Source organism: Sprattus sprattus (genome assembly GCF_963457725.1).
Source record: "Sprattus sprattus genome assembly, chromosome: 16".
In the NCBI taxonomy this organism is placed as follows: Eukaryota; Metazoa; Chordata; class Actinopteri; order Clupeiformes; family Clupeidae; genus Sprattus; species Sprattus sprattus.
This window is the reverse complement of record NC_137914.1, coordinates 24,325,432-24,342,212: the sequence shown is the minus strand read 5'-3', so window position 1 is coordinate 24,342,212 and position 16,781 is coordinate 24,325,432. Positions and strand designations below refer to the sequence as shown.

At 41.0% G+C, this 16,781-nt stretch overlaps 1 protein-coding gene across 1 annotated transcript in view; it reads right to left on the bottom strand.

Annotated features, from left to right (window-relative positions):
• The window catches only part of itpr3 (inositol 1,4,5-trisphosphate receptor, type 3), a gene marked incomplete at both ends in the record, with an annotated part of 155,198 nt that overhangs the window by 61,032 nt on the left and 77,385 nt on the right, over nucleotides 1–16,781 (bottom strand). The window contains 7 exons of the mRNA XM_080853365.1: nucleotides 1,634–1,809; nucleotides 2,061–2,160; nucleotides 2,247–2,355; nucleotides 2,708–2,856; nucleotides 15,036–15,217; nucleotides 15,362–15,482; nucleotides 16,573–16,695. Coding sequence (XP_080709491.1) covers nucleotides 1,634–1,809; nucleotides 2,061–2,160; nucleotides 2,247–2,355; nucleotides 2,708–2,856; nucleotides 15,036–15,217; nucleotides 15,362–15,482; nucleotides 16,573–16,695 — 960 coding nt within the window. The remainder of the gene's footprint in view (nucleotides 1–1,633; nucleotides 1,810–2,060; nucleotides 2,161–2,246; nucleotides 2,356–2,707; nucleotides 2,857–15,035; nucleotides 15,218–15,361; nucleotides 15,483–16,572; nucleotides 16,696–16,781) is intronic.

The window sequence follows — 16,781 nt, the reverse complement described above, 5'->3', positions numbered from 1 at the left end:
GCTCCATCTCTGGTTCTTCCATATATGGTAGTCCGCCACTATCCTCCTGACCTTCCTGTGCTATCTCACGAGCCTACATGCCCTGACAGCACAACCTTCAGAAGAGGACTTTTTCAGTCTCTCCCACTGGTATGCCAGGCTAGACAGCTCAGATTGTAATGTGCTAACAGTAACTCTGTAATCAAACGTAAGCAGACATTTGCTGATTTCCTGGAGTGCTGAGTTAGGGAGCCCATCTATCTTTATTTCAGGAATGTTTTTAGGGTCAAGACAAGCTAAATCTAAGGCAAGTTTTGCATTTGCTGAAAACCTCCTATCCATGCTACCTGCCACAGTGTCCAGAATAACATTATGGACATTCACTTCAAAAGCAACATCAGATGAGACAACTGGTTCATCATTTAAAATCTCCCCTGGCATTCTTTTCTTTCATCAAGCACTGTCATATACTGCTCTTTCTTACATTAAATAACTTTAATTCATATTGTGTATTTGGTTAACCTCTCTACCTGTCCCTGTAGTCATGGCCTCCTCATTGCACATTTCGTTTAATTTTCAGCAGGAGTCATTTTACCATATATTGGGTGATATAAAAAGGCTAATATTTCAATTAAATGTAATATTTTGCTTGCGAATAGGTTTACAACGCTACAACGATATTAACCAACGCTACAATGCTAGCCGAATATTTACATTGCTAATCATTAGGCCTATGTCTCTCTTTACCAGTTGCCACTTGTGTTTTTACCTCTTGAAAATAAATCGGTAAACTTGGCACATTTGGCAGCATCCTCCTCCAATGCCTTTCTTTATTTCAAAGTGGCTTTTTCAGCCCCTCCTGGCCTTTTCCTCCCATCCGTCCTCCCTGCCTCGTATCGTTGCGTTTGGGCCTGCCCAGCAGCGGTCTAATGAGAAAACTTTTTGGAAAAGACGGGCTGTGGACCCAACCAACTCTATTTGGGAGGGGAGAACTTCCTCGCATGGTACAACCCATGCAGAGGCTGCGGTGTCAGAATGTGAAACGTGTTTAGCCTACTTTAAGAGAAGATGAACGAACGTGACAAATGTCAAAAAATGTCATTCTCGACCGGCCCAGAAGTGAAGCGGCCCAGCGGGAAAGCTCCCGATTCTCCCGATTACCCACCCCGGGCCTGGCTACACTTGCATAAAATAGACCTCTACCCTATTTTAGCCCCACCTAGTTGGCAATGCAACGGTCATATATTACTTGTCACTGTAAATTGCCAACTCTTATTGAAAATGAACGCCAGCTGGTGGTTTAGTCTCTCTTTCTTGTGGTTTTCGGTCAAAAGGCATTGCAGTGTTACATGGTTTAATAAAAAAAATGAATGCATGTTATACCACTGCATTTTTTTCTGTCTACAAAAATTCGTTTTACACGTGACGCCCAATTTAAGCCTAAATTAAGTTGTCAATTACAGTGTTGGAGTCTGTATCTGTGTTGGAATCTCTCCACACTCTATACTGCTGGTCTGAACTCCGAATAATTTAGCCTGATATTAGTTATCCGTTTCAAAATCATCTTTGTATTTACAAAATTGGGCTTCTCCTCCTGGAGACTAACCCTAGCACCACTCTAGAATAATTTACATGACCCGTGTCTAGTTCTTACCTGAATATCTGTGTTCCCCCCCTCAAGCAGACAGATGGCCAGCTGAATGCATTCCTGGAAAATCTTGTCACTTTTGGTGCTCATGACGAGGTCAGTAAAAAGCTTAGTCCCTCCCTCTCTGTCCAGACGACACTGGACTGCAGCTACAGCTGTCCAATCATGCTCTTCCTCACCACCTAAGGATAGACATTATGCAAAGACTTGGACATAAGGAAGGATGAGTATCTATCTCTTTATCTCTTTACAGTGTTACTGTCAGAGAATTTGGAAGTGAAGTTGTGAGCAGTGAGATTTGCTGTTCTGAAATATGGGGAGTAAAGAGTGCTTTGAATCTTCTAAGATTGAACTGAAGATTTGGAATGATGCCAATCGCAGTATTCATGGTACGTATTATCAGGCTGAGTTCACAGGCTCCTGGTGGTGTTACCTCCTCCTCCTGCTCCGATCTCAACTATCTCAGGCTTATTGCTGCCATTGACGTTGTTGTAGAGATAGTTTTGCAGTAGTACCTTCCTTAAGGATGTTCCCTGAAAACAAACATATAATTACATGTTTTGCACTTGTGGTTAAACAGACAGGCACTGAAACACTGAAATATTGGGTAACTTCTCACCTTCTCATCAAAGTCTAGTGAACGGATGAGCATCTCTTGCAGAGTCCTCAGTACCTTGATGCACAGCTTCTCCTCTGAACTCATCAGAGCTTTAGTATGCTGGATCAGCCTTTATTAGCAACCACAAACACACACACACACACACACACACACACACACACACACACACACACACACACACACACAAACATACATTGATAATTTCAGCAAGGTTCAATTCCCCTCTCCTCCTTACCAAGTGTGTCCTTACATTTCCTTGTAAGTCGCTTTGGATACAAGCGTCTGCCAAATGACTAAATGCAAATGTAAGGTCATTTATTTAATTTTTTGGCTTCCCTTTTACCTGTGTTTATAAAATGATCTGCAAAACACCTACCCAAATACTTACACGTATACATATGCGCATACACACATACACAGACACACACACACACACACACACATACACTAGTGGCGCTTACTTTGATATAAACCCTCCAGATTCACAGCGTGTCCTAGCTTCTGTGCCTTCCAGAAAGAGTAGCTCAGGCTGGTGCATGACATCCACTAGCACAGACAGCTCAGCGTTCACTAGAGGCTTCAAGCGCTGCTCCAGAGTATCTATAATGTCCTGCAATATCAATACCAAATATTCATGCAGGATTTACTGGATTTAAAAAAATATGTACAGTATATTTTCCTAATCTCCCACAATTTTGGCCTAAGACGACTTCACCATACCAACTTTTCCACCACAGGCACAAAGTCATCAAAAAACATCAGAATAACTAACTCTTCCATCTCCATTTTATGCATTGTAACTCCCTTCTCTACAGCAAGAAATGGCAAGACTCTTTCATAAGTGGTACCGTGATGCTAGAATGACATACAGTACCAGGTGTTGTCCTTTCCAGCAACAACCTTGGTATATTCAAGAGTTATTTAAATAGTTTAAAAGGTTGCTATTATTAGGTTTCCTCCGTCAGGAGCCCCTAGAACCATATGGTAACTTTTTGTGAAATCTGGCACACTCATTAAGGACAGTCCCTTCTTTATTCACATCAAGTTTCATGTCTCCCATTAGACCACTGTATCGCCACTTACGGGTCAAGTTGGACTTGTGTTAACACACGCAACTTTTGAACCGTATGACCAATTTTGAAGAAGGTTCCGATTTTGGACCGATTTTGAAGAAGTATGAACATATACCATTCCGACACCCTATTGTTTTTTTACGCGATGCACCTGCAGAATAAGCTCCATCAGATGACACAACTCAACCGTTACAAATCACGTCACTCTTCAGCAAGGACAGCAGAAAAGCCCATTACAAAGATGTCTGTGTCAGATAACTCATTCTCCAGCGAAATATCCCACTCCCAACCAAGTGTCAGTGAGGAGGTTGATAGCCAACAAGACCAGCCAACCCTTGTACATCCCTTGCCGTACCTGGAAGAATTTTTCGAGATGGTTGGGTGCAAAAGCAATTAATTTCGAATGCGCTGCAAGCTCTGCGCACCCAAGGTACCACGAGCTAATGGCTTCGACTCGCCGTCGAATTTGAAAAGGCATATTGAGGTGAGCTGAAAGTTTGTTATTATTAATTATTATATTATAGTAACTAGTGCTGTCAGTTTAACACGTTATTAACGGCGTTAACGCGAGCCCATTTTAACGCCGTCAATTTTTTATTTTGTTTTTTGATTAACGGTCTTTTTGCTCTCCCAAACTGTGTAGTAGGCTAACGTTACGTTTGAGTGAATAGTGAGCGCGATACGGCGAAATGGATGATAAAAAGCTTCTGAATAGAAAGTTTACCTTTAAAAGTTGTGATGTGCAAAAAAGCGAGCTTCACTGTTGTCTGAAAATGTCAACAGGCAGCTGGCTGAATGCACAGAAGTAGTAGGCTTACCTTTTATTGGTAACCTAACTGTTACGGTTCATTGTTTTTGAAATAAGAGGCCTGACTTCTATGTTCACAGCAAACTTGAAAAAAATATATATTAAGCTATGGTTTAACTGCACTATAGGCTGAGTCCTTGTTTATCTGAAATGTGCATTTTATAATTTTATTTTGTACCGCCATGTTTGGCAATGTTGTTTTTCAATAAAATAAAACATTGCAGAAAGCAAGCCAATCCACTTTTCCATGTTGATAAGAGCATTAAAAATATATATATATATTGAAGGGACATTTAGAATAGATACAAATTTGCGATTAATACATTTGCGATTAATCGTTTGACAGCACTAATAGTAACCTTAACCTATATTATTATATTGTAGTAATAGTAATGGCTAGGTGCATACTAAGACATGCCATGGTTTGCTTGCCAGCAGTAGTTAGGCTATGATTCAACTTTGCTAGTTCGTTTGTCGGGCTCTGTGGAGATTTGATATTCGACTTTAGCCAAATGTTATCTGAGCTTATATTTTTTCAATATGCAACATCTGCATGTAAATTGCGCAAAACTACTTTTCGTCATGATAGTCGATTATTGACTAAATGTTGTAGTAGTGACCAACGTACTGGCTAATGGTAAATTTGCAATGTTTGCTATGGCTAGGTACATGCCACGACACGCTATGGTTTTCTTGACAGTAAAAGGCTGTTCGTTTGTTGGGCTCTGTGTGACATTTGAAATTCGACTTAAGCCAAATGTTATCTGAACTTACATTATTGCTATATGCAATATTTGTAGGTTAATTGTGCAAAGATGTAGTCTACAGCTTGATGATAAAGCATGTACTAAGACAGGGGCGAGTTTAAGCTATTTTTAGTGGGGCCATGGCCCCACCGTGAGATAGCTTGGCTCCACCTGGCTCAGCACATTTTAAAAATATTATATTATGCGAAAATCTTGCTCTGCCATCGCGCAATACTTTGGTTGCACTGGCCAATCTGGCAACCTTGTATGTCTGGCAACCCTGCTTCAAAACGAGGCTTATGACTCGTCCACTTATCGACTACATCTCTTCTGATTGGTTTGCACATTCTACGGCTTGACAGTTTGATCTGGTAGTTAGATAGTTGCGACCATAAACATCACATTTCTGGAGTGGCGAGCACCTATACAAGAGATGAGAAGGTAAGTGTTTCTTCTTCAGTAGACGTGTGTGTTGTAAGAAAATATACACCGACACCAGATTATGCAAGCGTCTTCACTTCACTGAGAAACGTATCAACTGAAAATTTTCGCACCGAGTCTGTTGCAAGGCATTAGCAATTGGATTCAATTGAATTGAACTGAACAGACACAACAGTGTGTCGACCCGGCTAATTTGGGCATCATGGCGCTGTGGTTCACTAATAATTTTAATCCTATGTTGGTCCGGTTATAAGCGTGTATGTGTGTGTGTGGTAATGTCAGTATGCAGAAGCTTTTCGTAGTCCAGTAGAAGTAAATAGATGGCAAATGTGGGAGCCACTGAGTGCATTTAGCCAGGTTGAAACCTAGAATACGGGGTCAAGAGTGCGGCCGAGTGCAATTCCCTGACGTTAAACCGGACATTTTGAGATGTTAATGGAACATTAGGAAAATCTGACCGATTTTCTGTCTTTCCATAGATGGACGTACGTTCTTTTTTCAAGAACAAAGGCCAACGCTCAACTTCAGGTGAGCGAAGCAAATGCTGAGATAGTTTCGGATATATATATATTAGGGCCGGGACTCGATTAAAAAAAATAATCTAATTAATTAGAGGCTTTGTAATTAATTAATCAAAATTAATCTCATTTTAATCGCATATAAATATTTGACCTGAGAACAGTGAGAAGTAATTTTTTTCACATGGATTTTTAGTATACCATTGAATAATGACTGAATACATAAGCTTAAGCAACAAAAATATTGTTTATTTTATTCAAGTCCAACAGACCAGTGCAATTTTTGCCATTAAGTGTAGCAATACCATATTTAGAAATGTAGAACATTTCAGAAATGCAGGTAGCCTATAGATAGGTAGACCTTCTGTAAACTATAATACTTTGGGTTTTTTAAGTAAAACACAATACTTTCAAGTACATTCAGAACATTGGAAACCCTGACTGTTAGAAAACATCTCTGGTGGAGTGTGGGTTGTGTGTGGGTTGTACCCGGAGTAACTAACCCGGAGTCAGGCTTAACGTCCACGCTAGCTGCTATATGTTTTTGCATTGAGGTGATACTCGATGTGCTGCGGTGATATGCGAATTCCTTGTTGCATAGCTTGCACTGAACCATGTTCTTATCGACGCCTCCATCCGTTATTTTTTTGTAACAAAATGTCCCATCAATTGGCCCAACCAACGCGGTCTCATCAGCTTCTTTGTTCATGTTGGTGCGCCAGTATAATCGGTCCGTCTGGAACTCTTCCAGTGAGAAACGTTCCGCGGTGCAAAAATAGATGCGATTAAAATGCGTCAATTTTTTTAACGCGTTAATTTTTGTGTAATTAATTAATCTTAATTAACGCGTTAAAGTCCCGGCCCTAATATATACAGCCGCGGAAAAAATTAAGAGACCACTTCAAAATTATCAGTTTCTCTGGTTTTACTATTTATTGGTATGTGTTAAAGTAAAATGTACATTTTTGTTTTATTCTATAACCTACTGGCAACATTCCTACCAAATTTCAAATAAAAATATTGTCATTTAGATCATTTATTTGCAGAAAAATGACAATTGGTCAAAATAGCAAAAAAGATGCAGTGTCTTCAGATCTCGAATAATGCAAAGAAAACAAGCTCATATTCATTTTTAAGCTACACAATACTAATGCTTTAACTTAGGAAGAGTTCAGAAATCAATATTTGGTGGAATAACCTTGATTTAAAATCACAACTTTCATGTGTCTTGGCATGCTCTCCACCAGTCTTTCACATTGCCGTTGGGTGACTTTATGCTACTCCTGGCGCAAGAATTCAAGCAGCTCGGCTTCTTTTCATGGCTTGTGACCATCCATCTTCCTCTTGATCACATTTCAGAGTTTTTTTTATGGGATTCAGGTCTCGAAATTGGGCTGGCCATGACAGGGTCCTGATCTGGTGATACTCCATCCACACCTTTACTGGCCTGGCTGTGTGGCATGGAGCATTGCCCTGCTGGAAAAAACACTTCTCAGAGTTGGGGAACATTGTCAGAGCAAAAGGAAGCAAGTTTTTCTTCCGGGACAACGTCGTACTTTGCCTGGCTGAGGTTTGTAAAAGACCATAAGGATTGAACCAAAGCGGACTGGAGGGTCTCCTAGTTCGTCTTCTCTGATGAGTCCAATTTTCAGCTTTGCCCAACACATGGTCGTCTGGTGGTTAGACGGAGACCTGGAGAGGCCTACAAGCCACAGAGTCTTGCACCTACTGTGAAATTGGACTCATCAGAGAAGACGAACTAGGAGACCCTCCAGTCCGCTTTGGTTCAATCCTTATGGTCTTTTACAAACCTCAGCCAGGCAAAGTACAACGTTGTCCCGGAAGAAAAACTTGCTTCCTTTTGCTCTGACAATGTTCCCCAACTCTGAGAAGTGTTTTTTCCAGCAGGGCAATGCTCCATGCCAAACAGCCAGGCCAGTAAAGGTGTGGATGGAGTATCACCAGATCAGGACCCTGTCATGGCCAGCCCAATTTCGAGACCTGAATCCCATAAAAAAAACTCTGAAATGTGATCAAGAGGAAGATGGATGGTCACAAGCCATGAAAAGAAGCCGAGCTGCTTGAATTCTTGCGCCAGGAGTAGCATAAAGTCACCCAACGGCAATGTGAAAGACTGGTGGAGAGCATGCCAAGACACATGAAAGTTGTGATTTTAAATCAAGGTTATTCCACCAAATATTGATTTCTGAACTCTTCCTAACTTAAAGCATTAGTATTGTGTAGTTTAAAAATGAATATGAGCTTGTTTTCTTTGCATTATTCGAGATCTGAAGACACTGCATCTTTTTTGCTATTTTGACCAATTGTCATTTTTCTGCAAATAAATGATCTAAATGACAATATTTTTATTTGAAATTTGGTAGGAATGTTGCCAGTAGGTTATAGAATAAAACAAAAATGTACATTTTACTTTAACACATACCAATAAATAGTAAAACCAGAGAAACTGATAATTTTGAAGTGGTCTCTTAATTTTTTCCGCGGCTGTATATATGGGTCAATGAATGTGCTGTCTAGATAATCAACTCACTCATTTAATTTATACAATAGTGGCATTAGCTGTGGTTGCACCACCCTGACTTCTAATACTGAAACGTCATTGACCCATATATATATATATATATATATATATATTCTGAATCATGTTACTACAGAAGCAGAGGAGGAAGAGCAGGTTGAAGGTGAAGGTGACAGGGAGGTGAGCGGAGAACAGGAACAACCAGCAGCTTCAGTTTCGACAGAGACAGTTTTGGATTTAGGTGACAGAAACACAGGACCTAAACAAGTAAAGCTAGCCCAATACCCACAAAGTGTGTGTGGCACACACAAAAGGGCCTTCCAGTTCAAATGGTTTCAAAGCTTTAATTGGCTTGAATACTCCTGCAAAAGGGATGCTGCATTCTGCTATGGCTGTAGGGTGTTTGGGCGAAATTTAAAACAGGACGTATTCATTAGTGGTGGTGTGAAAAATTTCCACAAACATGAATCCTCACAGTCCCATAAAGATAGTGTCATTCGATGGCAGAGCTACAAAGCAAGTCTTTTGAAGGGTAGTGTCGTACAACAAATTCAGAGTGCTACTTCCTCTGAAGTGCAAGAGAGAAGGGAGTACTTAAAACGCATTGTGGCAGTAACTTCCCTGCTGGGGAAAGAGGGAATTCCATTCAGGGGTCACGATGAGTCTTGTGAAAGCCTCAATAAAGGGATGTTTGCAGAATGCTTCCAACTGGTTCATAAATTTGACCCATTTCTCCAAAGTTACACTCCTCCACTGAACACCACATATCTTTCAAGTAGCAGTCAGAATGAAATGGTGCAGTGTTGTGCAGAAGAGGTCACTGCAACTATTGTTAAGGAGATGAGGGAGGCGCAGATGTATGCCATTATGGCTGATGAAGCCAGGGATGGAAAAAGAGAACAGCTATCTCTCTGTGTGAGGTATGTCACAGGGGGTATGGTTAAAGAAAGATTCCTATCCCTAACAGAGTTGATGAGCTTTGATGCTAAGTCAATTGCCAACACCATTGAGCAACAGCTGGCTCTAATTGGCATTGGAGATCTCAAATGTGTGGCTCAAACATACGATGGTGCAGCAGTGAAGAGTGGGGCTGTGGGCGGCGTCCAGGCCCATTTCAGAAAGGAACACCCTGAAGCAGTGTATGTACACTGTTATGCCCATGAATTGAACCTTGTCTTATGTCACATATGCAGGGCAATTCCTGAGGCCAGAGAGTTTTTCGAAATGCTGGAAAGTGTGTACTCATTTTTCAGTTCATCACTTGTGAATCACCACAAGTTTACAGAGACGAAAGCAACCCTTGGGCTACAGCAAACTGAACTTGTCCAATTGTCGACAACGCGTTGGGCATGCCAAGTCCGTTCAGTTAACGCTGTTCTTGAGAACTTCCCTGCCATAATTGAATGCCTCCTTGGCATCAATACACCTTTGGCTGTGGGACTGAGAGTGAAACTCTCCAAATTCTCCTCTGTGTACTTGCTTGTCATGTTCCACGCTCTCCTGTCGGTATGTGCAGATTTGCACTTGTATCTGCAGAAGGAGAACATTGACCTTGTCAGAGCACTGGAGTACAAAGATGCAGTAACCCACACCCTTAAGGAGAAGCGTAGTGACTCCACTGCTGGTGAGCTGCATGCCCGAGCAATGGCCATTTGCGATGCCAACAAACTGGTTGTCTCTGATGAATCATCTTAGCAGAGACGCAAAACCAAAAGAATGACTGACTATATGGTGGAATCTACATGTGGGGCAGGCAGTGAGGCAACTGGTTCCTCCAATCCAGATGACCTAAAACAGAGGCTGCTATTTCCTTGCTTAGATGGAAGAATGGTAGCTGAACTGGAGAAGAGGTTTTCTGACGTCAGTGGGGAGCTCCTCAGTGGGATTATGGCTTGCTCTCCCAAATCTGAGCACTTCTTGTCTGTGCCTCTCCTGTCACCACTGGCATTGCACTACAACATAGACCTCAAGCCAGCGGAGGTGATGGTGGCCAGCAGCTTTTTTAAGCGGAAGAAGGAGACTGGGGGACATGTTGAGGACATGCTGGCTGTCTATCAGCAACTTGATGTTGACATGTTCCCTACACTCAAAGCTACTGTTCAGGCTGCTCTTACGATCCCAGTTAGCAGCTGTAATTTGGCTGTAATGGCAATTGAAGCAGAGGTTCTTGATGGCATTAGTCATGCTGCTGTGATCGATAGGTTTGCCAACCTTAAGGTGAGGCGACACCGCTTGGTTCTTCTGAAGTAGGTTGCTTAGATACTAGTCACTTAGTTCTTATTACTGTTTTTGTGTGAAGTGAATGGGATGTGAGTGGACAGATCTTTATTCCGCCTTTGTCAGGTATTAAAAACTTTCAGTTTGTCCTCCTGACCACTAGAGACCCCCTGTCCTTGTTCTGTTTAGGGCCCTTCTATTCTTAATCCACACAGAAAGAGACCTTATTTGTTTATTTTATTTATTTATTTTTCTATTATTATTTATTTATTTTATTTTCAACCAAGTGTGTGGTGTTCGTGTTTTTTGGCTCAATGATTAATCATTTTAGTGACCATTTTATTTCTTTTCTAGCATTTGTTTTTGTTTTATCTCTTTACTCCCATAATAAATGTTGAGTTATCTTCAATATTTGTCTCAGTCTCTCTGTTACCCATCTCAAGCCAGTCTTTTGAAATGAAGAGTTTAAAATTGACAGTTGCAGGGGGAAACACTACTCAAAACAAATCTAATACTGCAGCTCGAAAATGTATAAATGAACTAGTTCACCTCATATAGCAAGAAATAATGTGCCTCTGTGAGCACTGGGGGCTGGGCCCCCCTAAAGACCAGATCCTAAAATCGCCCCTGTACTAAGAATAGGCATGATCCTGTCTGTGTATGAGAGTGCGTGCGTCTGTGTAGGGCAGGCCCCATGGGTCCTTGTAAAGGCTTAACTATCAGCCAAATGCGGTTTAAAATGAATTAAAGTCGGACTATCTGAACAATAATGCTACTTTTTGGTCATGTCAGCAGCTGCTTGTGTTCCTAAATCAGCTGTAAATATTCTGGTCTGGTCAACATTATTGCATAAACCAGTGAAACTGCTCCCTAACTTGTAGTCTGACCTTCATTCATGAACCTCAAGCATGTCATTTAATACAGCAGAAGTCCTAGATAATCTGAGCTTGTGGTTTGAGATAAATAATATGAATCTCAATCTGTACCTGTACATTCATTTTCTCCACAGAAGAAACACTCCACTCGTCTAATGAGGTACATGCATCTAGTTCCCACATTAAAGACCTGCTGGACAAGTGACAAAAATAACCTCAAACTTGGTAAGTGTCTATCTTCTCAAATTCCCCTCAGTATGTGTAATTTTTATGGAGACAGTGAATGACACACACAATCCAATACACAATTACAATACCGTCATATGGTCTAAATTATCCAGATTTTTTTTATTTTTTTTATTCCACAGGCCTTGACTATATTAGAAGCCACTTGGACTGTCAGGCTGAGAATCACGTCATTGAGGGCTCCCAATCATCTGAGGAAGAGGACTTCTTTTCCTCCTTGAAGAAGGCCGGCCCTCTTAAAACGACCCAGCAGTCAGAGAATTTGTTTAATATGGCACTCCCTGCCTCAGCAGCCTATGAAAGACTGTTCAGTGTTGCAGGGCTCATCTTCAGGCCAAGAACAGCATGCATTGGCTTAAATAACTTTGAGAACCTGCTGCTTTTGCGGCTGAAGAAAGCCTATTGGTAGTGTTGTACATACGGGATTGAGTCCAAAGGTCTCAAGGTCTCGTCCAATAAAGGTTAAGTTTGACTTTTTGCACTATTACAATACTTATAGGCAACTAGTTATCATGTCTTCCGCTCCATGAAACCCATGTTAATGCTCAGTAGTACACATATGGTACCTTAATGTATTTGCATTAATAAAATGTAATCCTTTTCAATGGGCATATATGCAGCTGAAATTGGTAGCCTAGTGCATCGGACATTTTTAACATAACATTTTAATTCAACATTATAGTCATTATGGCCTTTAGAAAAATATTTTCAGGGGGGTGGGGAAGTGCACTATAGGCCCAAGACGCGGCTTAAGAGTTTGTCCTTAACGGGGGGAAAAAAATACCCTTACATTAATTTTTTAAGTAAAAAGCTTGAGTTGATACTTCAACTTTTACAAAAGTATTTTTAAACCCTTGTATTTATACTTCTACTTAAGTAATGAATGTGAATACTTTTGACACCTCTGATGTCCTCAGACGTCTCCAAGTGTCTTATGACCTCTCCAAAAACCAAAAACCAAAAAACACAAAAATCAGTTTTTCTAGCATTCAAACTTTTTCTCATCTTCTGTACTTCAGCAAACCATTAGGAATAAATTTCAGTTTAATATTTTGTATTGTATTGCATTTTCTTGAGAGAATATACATAAAGGTCTTTAGCGATGTTGACCATTATTTTATTGCTCCTGCTGCTTGCTTTTATTGATTTTATGTAAAGCACTTTGAATTGCAACTCTTGTACGAAATGTGCTATAAAAATAAAGTCTTACTTACTTACTTACTAGCCTCTCCTAAACATACCCAAACCCTATCCAAATGCATATAGAAGTACATTATGACATTGTAATGAATGTATTTTAGGAGGCAACTGACAAACTCCAAAAACAAGAACTATTAACAAATATGTAAAAAAAAAAAAAAAAAATGCAACCAGCCTTTCTTTGCTTCATGGGACCATGCCAGCTGATGTAGCACATCCTATATGAGACTAGGCACAGAGACACATTACAACGTAAACATTTGAACATAGTGCAGAGCTTGCACAGCACACATCTTCTCCTTGCCATGGATGCACAGATGAGTACTGGGTAACATTCTAGCGGCTCTGGCTCTGGCTCTGGTTGAGCCTCTTTCCCAACTTTAGCCAACTGTTCCAACAGAGCTTACCTGAAGCTCTTCTGGTTGAGGGGCTTTTGATTCTTTGCCTCTGCCATCTCCTTGTGGATAATGTAGCTGTTCACCACTACAATATCTACAAAGTGTAGAAACAGCTTCAAATACCACCGGTTTGTCTTCCGAGTCACGGAGAATTACTTGATGAGGGCATCAGAAAGGTCCACCCCCCATGTACTTATTATACTCCTTGATTGGGTCAGGTACAGGAAACACCTTCCTGGACCAGCTTTTATCAGGGTTGCGGACACGGCGCTGCGCAGACTCTCCACTGTATGCCTTGTGGATTGTGGAACACATGGCAACGTCACGCGTGTCCTTCCACTTCAAATACAGCAAGGAGCCCTCGCAGATCCAGCGCATTTCCCCTCGGTTGGCTTTCTTGTCCAAGCCGTTCTCTTTTGTGCGGGGAAACCCCACACGGTTCTCCCTGATGGTCCCACAGGCCCCAAAGCGCAGCTGGTGGAGATGACTGAAAAGCTTGGCACTGGTGTAAAAATTGAATCTAAACTGGCACCGTCTGAGAAGTTATCCTTGTCCCTAGTTTGTCTAACTTCTTCTTCGTCTTCGTCTTCACTGTTGAACAGGATCTCCAAGACTTCTTGATGCGTGTCTGTCTTCATGTCTTCAGCAGTTGTAATACCAACACAAGTAGTACAAAAAGTCGCCACAGGTAGAATCGCTTCGCAGTTGTTGTTGTCACAGCTGTATCACGCGCAATGGTCGTTCATCATGATGCACGGGCCATAAATCATGGTCAGAGCGATTACGCAGGATCCAATGAGGCTTCTTCATTACTCAAAGACAGATAATAGGCGTATCGTTGTAAACCTGAGAATGACAACTATTTTATCCAATAGTGCACAATCACTTTCTAATGCCTGGATTGGTGGAACAACCGTTTTGTAAATGGTACACTTTTACATGAATTGGGTACTTTACATAAAACCTATCGTAGAATGACAAATAAAATGTACTGTGGTGAATAATAACCACAAAGTTTAGTAAAAGAGACTTATGTCTTTCCTTATTCAGGTTTGTTTTTCGGAAAAAAAATATTTGTCATGGCCGCGAAAAACACGAGAAGTTTGAGATTGTATGATATGGGAAATGGAGGCACATTTGTTGCAGTGATGTGAGCACAAAAATAAACCACGATAAAACCCTCAGTTATAATTTCCAGTGTCATCATTTAGTTGTTTGGATAGATAACCATTTTTCCATTTAAAAAAATAAGACATTTTGGCAAAGATAGCATGTTTAAATGGACAATTAGTGTGAGGAGGCATCAAAACAGTAATAAAGCAGTGGGCACTTCCGGTTTCAAGTGAACACAATATCTAGAGAACTGGTGCACACTGGCATTTGATATTATAGGTGCTTGTGGCAGTAGTAGTGCTTAACTTAAAAATTCAGCTGCTTATGTTTTTTATTTTTGTTGCTACATACGACGTAAATTATTGAATCAGCTTGATCTCCCTTTGGCGACCACTAGGGGCGCTTCTGCACAGAGAGGTTAAAGCAACGGGTAGGTGGCAGTTTGTAAGTTAACTATGCGCTACCAGGAGCGTTTTCAACTAATTACATTTTGTGACTTGAACTAACTTTTGGTAAATCTAAAATTTGTGTGACTAGGAGGGATTAGGTCATGATGCCTAAAAAATATTTTAGCTATTTAATGAATAGGTGTCCTGAAATTCTGTCTCTGCATACCTGTAGTTTCTCAATGATGTTCTTGTAGTCCCATGGATTGGTAGGACCAGCTGGGCGACTGGAGCGTGAGGAGCCCTTACAACTCGTGTTGGCACGGGACAAGGAATTCTGAGTAATACTGGCAAGCATAATGGTAATCTGAGCCTCCAGCTCAATGGGCAAAGAGATGGTATGAGTCTTAGCTGCAGATAAAGGTAGAAAGGATAACAGGCTGTAATGCATATGTATGTATAAATATGTTTGCATATATATAAGACTATTTAATTCAATTGATTTCTTTGACCTTGACAGTAAGATAACTGTTTTAGCTTCTGTGAGGACCTCACCAGTAGCAGCAAGTGTGCGGATACAAGTATCAACCAGGACCCTTTGCGTTGGCTGCAGCCAGGTACAGTCCGACAGACGCAAGTTTGCCTGCAGCAGCTGGGTCACAATCAGGCTGTGGTTCTGAAAACACAGGGTTAGGGGGAGAAAACAGAGCAATTGTAAACCTGACTGGTACAAACTGTAACAAATCAAAATTATTTACACAGAATTCCATGGTTAACACATGCAGTCTTTTGAGTCTCTCTGAGGCAGAGTCTAGACCTGAGTAAGAGTCTAGACCTGAGGCAGAGACTAGACCTGAGGCAGAGACTAGACCTGAGTAAGAGTCTAGACCTGAGGGAGAGTCTAGACCTGAGTAAGAGTCTAGACCTGAGGCAGAGACTAGACCTGAGTAAGAGTCTAGACCTGAGTGAGAGTCTAGACTTAAGGCATACCTGAGTCAGAGCCTAGACCTGAGTCCAATTGAACACGTGAAACCTAAAGAGGGTTGTGTACACAAATTGTCCTCAGAATTTGCCCTTTCCAGAACATTAACTGTTTTCCCTTTTTGTAACACTGGGGCATGTGACAAAATGCTACAGATGAATGTCAATTTGAGTCCATATGTCAATGCCAGTATGTCAATTTGAGTCAATCTATCAATGTCAGTATGTCACTTTGAGTCCATATGCCAGTATGTCACTTTGAGTCTATGCATCAATGTCAGTATGTCACTTTTAGTCAAGCACCAAATGCACAAACCACATTTCCATCCATGCGTGTGTGATGTTTTCACTATAACCACCCAACAAAGTGATGCATTAGTTTGGTGAGTTCATGGTTCGGGGGAGTATGGGTAAATGCCACTGTCTTGTTTTAACATTTGGTTTGATGTTTGTCTTGGGTGGCATGCCAAGATGTGTGCAGGCAGAAGGGGTTATACGCTTGGTAACTGTGTATGTAGTTGTGAGAGAGTGGATGGGCATTATGGAAAAGGCAAGTCCTAGAAGCTAACCTAGCTCAGTGCTAATGTAATTCATTTCTCCACTTGCAATGCCTAGGCTGACAACGTACATTGTAGTATTATTTTGAGAAGAGGTCATGCTGGGTGAAGTTACGCTTCTAATTGTCTTAAGCATTCATTTTAGGAGTACTAGAGTACAGGAGTCCAGTACTAGAGTCACAGGCAGGCAGGTAGTGGTACTGTTTAAAAATATATATTTTTACCAACCTGGAGTGAGGTGCTGTTCTCAGAGAAAGGTGAACTTAAAAAGGCATGTATGGTGTCCAAAACCACATATATGACATACTTCTCCAGTGCAGCATCAGTTAGCTTTCTGTCCTGTCTGCATATCTAACACAAAAGAGAGCAATGTCACATTGTAATATATCTTACATATATATATTAGATATCAGGGTCCAATAAAATAGTGCCGTTTT